The sequence below is a fragment of the Lates calcarifer genome, linkage group LG5 (genome assembly GCF_001640805.2).
Source record: "Lates calcarifer isolate ASB-BC8 linkage group LG5, TLL_Latcal_v3, whole genome shotgun sequence".
Lineage (NCBI taxonomy): Eukaryota > Metazoa > Chordata > Actinopteri > Centropomidae > Lates > Lates calcarifer.
The window spans coordinates 23,731,103-23,738,674 of NC_066837.1; the positions used below are offsets into that span (position 1 = coordinate 23,731,103).

The following is a 7,572-nucleotide window of genomic DNA, read 5'->3' on the forward strand; positions in this document are numbered from 1 at the left end:
TTGTAGCCGCGGAAGGCGGAGCCTCCACCACCACTTGTTTGTTTGTTCGTTCAGCAATTACAACTAGACATGTCTTACATGTTCATGTAAACCAGGGGAAGTTAAAGGTAATAATTAGTTTAGAGTTTCTGTAATAATTTTATAATGCGTTTCTAATATCTGTTCCATCTCATTTACAGTAATAGAGCAACAAAATAGAAACACTTTATATTGTTATCCAGTAAAGAGCAAGTCAGTGAGTGCACCGCAGACGTTATTAGTGTGAATATAACTTTAGATGCATCATATTTATTGCAAACAGTTATTTGCATTACATTGTATTGCACAGATATTTCTTGTTTTCTGGTCACAATTATTCCTGAATTCTGTATGTTTGATAAAGAGAGTGAAATACATTTTAGAATAGCTTGTCTGTACTGTGCACATAATTGGGAATGGCTGATAGTTGGATGAAAGCAGTGGGGTACTATAGGAGCAATGAGGGAGAGACACTGAAAAATGCTCTACAAATGGTGATCAGGTATGAATGATTTATCTATGTATGATCATTAGTAAGGAAGACAGGTTATACATTCCTTTCAAAGAACAAAAACCCACCAGTTTTTTTTCACATGCCCTTGATTTTTCCTCTCATCATCCCCACGAAAAAGTTTATGAAAATATTCATTATACTGTTATGTGGTAGTTGACATGAGGGTATTGTATATTAATGTTTAGTAGCATATATAAAATTATGACGAGTTAAAGGTTAGAAATGAAATAAAACACCCCATGATATAATTCAGAACAACATTCTTTAATTGTAGGGGCCTACGACAACCTTCCATCAGTCTTATCAGTTTAGACAACCCAGGGTTAACATCACATTTTCAGACAAATAATCACATGCTTTACAGTCCAGACAAACAGCCTCTGGTGGTTCTAATAATACCAACAGTAACAATTCATGTTTATTTAACTTTATTTTGGATGGTCAAACGTTCACCAATCACTATATCTTCTTATTACGACGCCTAAACTGTAAATACATCTAAACCCAGTTCTCAGAAACTTTTCATTCTTAGAGCAGAAAAACTAATGCATGATTTCAGTGCAAGGATTATATCAGAAATTGGAAAGCATTTCAGACCCTGAGAAAAGTGACATGTACTATAGAAAAAACTGTAGCGTAGGAATTTCATTTCAGAAAAAAAGGTCAGGGGTCAGATGACCTCAGACCTGAGTCACTTGTCCTTGGGGATTCACATAAATACAGGTCAATACACCACCAGCAATGTCAGATAAAATGAAGTGCATAGAGTTTGCTCCCACTTCTTCTTCTTCTCCATCACAGCTTCTGATCCTCATCAGGTCAGATATTCAGTAACAAGGCAGACAGATCTGAAGGAAAACAAGTTCAAGGTTAAATCCACAGCATAATCAATTGCTTTCATTGATGCTAGCATGTACTGTGCTGCTAAATACACTTGGACAAAACAGAGTAAATGTGCTCCTTCACCTTAGAAGAATCACTCCTCAGGCTTATTAGGTTTTTTGTTGTCCTTGCGTGGGCACATCTTCTTACAGTCTAAAACGTCGGTCTTCACCTGACCCAGAGATTGCAGCAAGCACATGGTGTCTAACCCCTCATCACCATTCTCTTGCAATAGCTCAAGCACCTGTAAATAAAACATTTTAACTCCTTTTGCAAAACAACAGCAAACACAAGTAACACAATTTAACCACCATACTGGAGATACAGTATCAGCGCTGTGACCCACCTGCAAACACTTAAAAGATTTGAGTTCACTCAGGTTCTCGTGCAGGAACAGCAGATAGATACTGAGGTCGTTGTAAAAGGGCGTGACCACACCCAAACCACCAAACCCTGGCAGCATCTCATAAGGCCGGAGGAAGCTGGAGCTCTGACGTGCTGGTCCAAGAGCGGCGTACACCACTAACGGTGCAAGAAGCACATACACCCCTAGGTTGATGTAGCTGAGCAGCCTGAAGACACCCACCGCTACGAGCTTGCACTGGACAGCAGACGGCACCATGCTGTCGTTCTTTAGCACTCCTGTCCGCAGGTCACAGGGGAACTCATCTGTGAAGGAGGCCAATCGGATGTAGTAGCTGAGGTAGATGCAGGCCAGCAAGAGGATCATCAGCGTCAGGCCCCGGCATGCCAGGTACTTGACCACGAGGCAGTGAGAGAAGCGCTTGGTCTTCAGATACTGCTCCACTAAAGGGTATTTGAAGCAGCCCTCGGTCAGGTCCAGAGCACTGTTAAGGAATAAAGGCACATGGACATTTAGAAAGAAATGAAACGAGGTCACTTGTTTTGTAATATCATTATTATTATTATTGACAATAACAATAATAATAAGAATGTTGATTTTTGATGTAGCTATAGCATCTTCCAAATTATTCTGATGAGGTAAGGTTTTGTAGAATAATTAGATATTGTTGGTGAAAACTGCTGCCACACTAGTGTTATATCTGTTGGCAGGCATTACATTTACATTACGTTATATTTGCTGTTTTGGTTCAGTCTCACCACTCTCATCAGGAGACTTTACAGATGTAGCAAGTTTCAGTGAAAAAACATAAACACCTGCTAAATACTGCCTGCTCAGCACCAAATCACAGACAGATGTAGCTAACTATAACAACTTCATTAAGTGATAACATGTCAGTGTTATATTTTGTGCAATTTTTTTTCTCATTGAAATGAATGGATTTTTGTGCTTCAACTCTCCTCATGCCCACACCTTTCACTTCTCACACACAAACTGTAGATATTTTTGTGCTCTGTCACACTGTGTGACTCCCTATGCCAAAGGATTTACGTTTTTTGCGGTAGCACCCTCTGATCACCAACAGGAGCCCTCAACAGCTCCATTGATCTCCATTTTAGCTGTCTTCATATAACACCCAAAGTAGGCCAGTATTTAAACTGCCATACTAGGGTCATTTTTCACTTTATCTACACAAATGACACAAGTCTGTGTTCAGTAAAGTCTCCTGGTGCTGGTAGTCACCTGATTTCATTGATAGCAGCTATGGTTTTTAATCAATAACACAAATTCCAGAGGTGGTTTGAGCCACCTCTCAGTATTGTGTGACTGGGAATGAGGGCCAGCTTGCTGCAGCTGCCTGTACAGAGGTGATGGACATTTGGTCATTAAGATCTCCTCTGCTCTCTGTGCTGTTTACACACACACACACATGCAACTGAGACCTGCGCATTAACACATGGGTCATTCTTATTGGTGGACTTCCCCTACACACATTTCAACTTTAACCTGTAACACACACACATATACACGCACACACATGTACACACATCTGACACCTGCACATTAACACATTTTTCATTTTGATTGGTGATTTACCATTACACACACTTCTCCTTTTAACTGTTTGTCCCTCACCTCCTCTCTCTCTCTCTCTTGCTCTTTCTCTCTCTATCACTCTCTCACTCGCGCACTCTCACACACACACATCCTGCATACTTTCTGCTATAGAAACCATTCAATTATCAAGAGGCTTAAACTATTACCCTTTTTACATTTGTGCTTATTCAACTTTCTTCAACTCTTTATACTTTTTAAAATGTTCAACTTTGCAATTTTGCTATTCAAACGAATGCTTCAGCTATTGGTTTTAACTTTAAGCTTCTGCATCTTCCCTCTCTCTCTGCTAATTTCCACCATTTTAATCATTGCCTCAGAAATTACTTTTGACTTCCAACTTTTAAGTTTTTCTTCTGCATTTCAACAATAATTTCAGCCATTTTCAGCATTGCTTCAGCAGTTCATTCGGCTCTCAGCATTCACACGCATTTTCCACTGGAAATGCTTTTTCTAGTTACAGCTTGTTATACTGTCCCCCAGTGAACAATAAAATCAACAAATGCAGGTTAAACAAAGTCTTTCCAATTTTCCCCAGCAATTGGTGGTCAGAAGTTCAGAATGGCCCATAATGGCACATAGTGTACCATCTGTAAGCTCTGTAGAGCAACATTAAAAAGATTTACATTTGTTTTAAAATTAAAATTTGTATGTAATGTGTGAGAGAAATAGTGAGTAAAATTGGTGGCAGGTAATTAATTGATGTTTACCTCTGGGTTTCCTCTGGAGCATCCTTGCTATCTAAGGATGCCAGATTCTTTGCCAGTTTGATGGCACGATTATAAAAGCGGTCCAACTCCTCCATGATGAAGTTGAGGTCAGAGGAGAGGTGCGGAGCTGCAGTGAAACGCCAGAACAGAGCCGGGATGTACATGAGGATGGCCAGTAAGAGCAGGATGTATGGAAAGAACTGGGTCAAAGACAGAAAGAGGGAATAAAGAACAGAAGTACAACACATTAGATGAAGAACTAAAATTCAGCTTTGATTTATGGAAACTATTAATGTAAAAGAATTTTTCCATCATTACATTTGAGCAGGCGTTAGACACTGGTTCATTAGGTTACTTATACATAGGCCTAAAACCAGTAGTTCATTGTTTGTCTTTAGCTGAAAACTCATCATCAGTGTTTTCATTGAACCAATCTGGTCCATTCCTCATTGGCAGTTACCATAGCAACCAAGGTCAAACACAGACCTTCAGGGATATGACAAGACAGAGCCATAATGCCCCTCAGGATCATGATTTACACACATGTTGCAGGTTAGGTTCAAAATGTATGTATGTGATGTGGTTCTATGAAGAATAACCTTATATGTGTTAAGTATAATGTAGTCTGGGGTTAAATATGGTTTCTCAGAACTGGATGGCATTACACAGTATGATGTTATCTCTTTTCCCAGTGATGCTTCATGCTTCAATAAATTCTCCTGCTTAAGAAATCTGAGTATCCTCCTGAAACTTCTTCCAGCAGCTCACAAGATTTCCATCACAAGTAATATTAACCTAACCTTAAAAAGCATGCTGTCAAGCACTCATCGCATCTCTCACTCATCACTCACTCTCCCTGGCAGTTTGTATTGACAGGACGTCTGTACCTTGTGCAGCCATAGTGGGGAACTGTCAGCCTGTTGCTGCACTGCAGCCCAGCAGAACGAGTCCACATATGCGGCTTGTCTCCAGGAGAAGTTAGTGGGAGGAAAGCAGCCAATCTGGGTACCTGTATAAGGAAACTGAAGAATCAGTCAGAGCTAACAGGCATTTTGGTAACTCAGCAAAAATAAACCAACACTGCAACAATTGTCAGTCGCCCCACTTCTGCACTCTAATTTGTTGGTGGGTTGTTTTCTGCATACTTTGTGTCAGTAATTACACCATGTCCTATTATGATGGGGGCACAATTCAGTCATGCTTGTGCAAATGACCCAAATAATCAACAGACAGTAATATTTTGGCAGCAAAGGATCTGTCATATTATAATACCACAGACTTTAAACTGCTTTAAACAAACTGAGCTCATCCTAACAACAGAAATCCAATTTACTGTGTGTTTTCCATGTATGACATATAGTCTACCAACTACCAGTTATATCAACTACAGTGTCAGTTACACTGGCATCAGTTCCTAAAATAATTCAACTGTAGTTTGTGGGTGGAGCATGAGGCAGTGGTAGAATGATTTTACAGCTATAATCACGTGACATATGCAAGAGATATTTCCAGCTGCTTTTATTATGTAAGATAATATTATTATCATACTTTTAAAAATATGAATGTGATAATTAATTGATTATCTAATATCAATTAATTGATTAAATAACTGTTGCATACTATTGATCGGCTTGGTTGCTTTATAAGTATTTTTGCACATTATTTCATATGGCTGTGATGTAGTACCTTTCTCACTGAAAACATTTTGACATGTCACAGTAGGAAGTAATAATAATAACGTAATAATAAAATGACTGATGGCTGAATTCCATATGGCTGCTTTGGTTCCATGTCTCACTGTCACATTGTCCTGACTTACTGGGACACCTGAACAGAACAGATATAATGTTAGCAGTAACACCTGTGCTTTTCCTACTATGACAAGTCAAAATGTCTGCTGTGGAAAAAGCTGCTAATCCACATCCTGTTTCTCAGTTTAAAGGCCCATCCTCCTCCTCTCTGGTGGCTCATTTAATGGATTTAATAGGGAAAATCAATGTGGGATTTTGGCCATAATGTCTTTCAAGTCTAGATGTTTTCTCAAGGTTTGCAGTGTAATGGATCCATTTCATCTCAGTGTCTCTGGCAGGACTAGCTGCATTAGCAGATGATGATAAAAACAGAGTGTGGGCATTATGACCAATGAAGATTATGTAGCTCTGTTGAACTGCTAATGGAGCTGAGTTTGTGTTTACATTAAAGAGGGAGGAGACAAAACAGACAGAGTACACCACCTTCTGTTTAGGAGATAGTCTAGTCCCCTGCTCTTCACACTAACACCAGACCATATGGCACCAGCTTATCTACAAGGGCTTGATTACGATACATGCTGAGTTTGTCAGTATGTGAAGCTGCCCATATGCCCAGAGTTTCCATCATCATCACCAGCAGCAGCAGTATGTGGCTGCTTCCCTGTCAGGGCGTGAGAGAAGCAGAAGGGTGGAGACTCAGACCACACCTTCTCCGGCATTCACACCTCGCTCTTTCTGGTTAAATACTGAATGTAACTCACCTACGTGCAGAAATATCACTGTGCCTCATCCATCACTGCATATAAGGGTGGTTTTAATTGACACACTTGTCTTACAGCGGTTAGTGTGTCGCCGTGGTAGAGACAAAGACGCTCCACCAGGACCCGATGAAAGGATTCTAACCTAAGATGATGGAGGCTACTTCACAGGGGCATGCCTACAAATTTTAAACACAACTCACCAACTGAGACCTCTTGAGCGAAAGCGAGTGAGATGAGAAACAAAGGCAGCCCCACCGCTAGAAAGGTGACTATTTTATCCACCGCCAGCTCCAGACGCACACCTTTATACTTGGCCTCCGAGGGGTCCTTCAACAAAAAGTCGGAAAAAACGTACTCCGTGGCTACGTGGGCAATCGCCATGACGGAAGGGAACAAAAAGCCGGTGCTTTTCTAATAATTGACTGAAGAGTCAATTCTTTTTTCAATAAGCCAGAAGCGAACTGCGTCTGAGGTTTGAACAAACGAAAGAGTCCCCGCTGTGCAGAAATGTGACTAAGGTAGAAAACACTGAGCCGTTATTGTTTACCCATCTCCATTCACAAGTGAGACTGATGGTTTAACCTGCTGTCCCGTTACTGTACCCCACACATCACAGGCAGCAGTGGGGAGCTGGCTGCCTGCCAGCCACCAGAGGGCGCAGTTGTGCCGTTAAGTGCACTTGCCACAATATTCAAACAGAATTTCTAGCCCACGATATGAACACTCAAGTAAATTTTAGTTTATTTTTTAAACGACCTGAGGCCATATTGGTTAGTCTAGTTTATAGTGAAATTAACTTTCGGGTTGGCTATATTTAGTTCAACGAATTTCTATAATCATTTCATAGGCATCATAGTCATTTAACACCTGGAGAAGTATTCAGGTGTTCAAAAAAAGTTCCAATACCACACTTTAAAGATAATGTGTTCCAAATAAAAGGCAGAACGGCCTTCATAGT

The 7,572-nt window shown here is 40.3% G+C and overlaps 1 protein-coding gene across 1 annotated transcript; it reads right to left on the reverse strand.

Moving 5' to 3' along the window:
- Positions 1-516: 516 nt before the first annotated feature.
- Positions 517-7,232, reverse strand: LOC108875579 (pannexin-1). The gene is made up of 6 exons (XM_018664588.2): positions 6,815-7,232; positions 4,990-5,111; positions 4,103-4,302; positions 1,761-2,262; positions 1,499-1,658; positions 517-1,380 (listed from the first exon to the last, which is right to left on the reverse strand). Exons 1-5 carry the CDS (start codon positions 6,993-6,995, stop codon positions 1,509-1,511), a joined length of 1,155 nt encoding a protein of 384 aa, XP_018520104.1. The 5' UTR covers positions 6,996-7,232; the 3' UTR covers positions 517-1,380; positions 1,499-1,508.
- Between the last annotated feature and the right edge of the window lie 340 nt (positions 7,233-7,572).

What these genes read in the sequence shown, in the direction of transcription:
- LOC108875579 (XM_018664588.2), bottom strand. Translation starts at nt 6,995, where the DNA reads ATGGCGATTGCCCACGTAGCCACGGAGTACGTTTTTTCCGACTTTTTG. An exon ending in CGCTCAAGAGGTCTCAGTTG is followed by an intron (nt 5,112 to 6,814) that starts GTGAGTTGTGTT and finishes TTCCTTATACAG; the next exon opens with GTACCCAGATTGGCTGCTTT. An exon ending in AATCTTTTAAGTGTTTGCAG is followed by an intron (nt 1,659 to 1,760) that starts GTGGGTCACAGC and finishes TTTTATTTACAG; the next exon opens with GTGCTTGAGCTATTGCAAGA.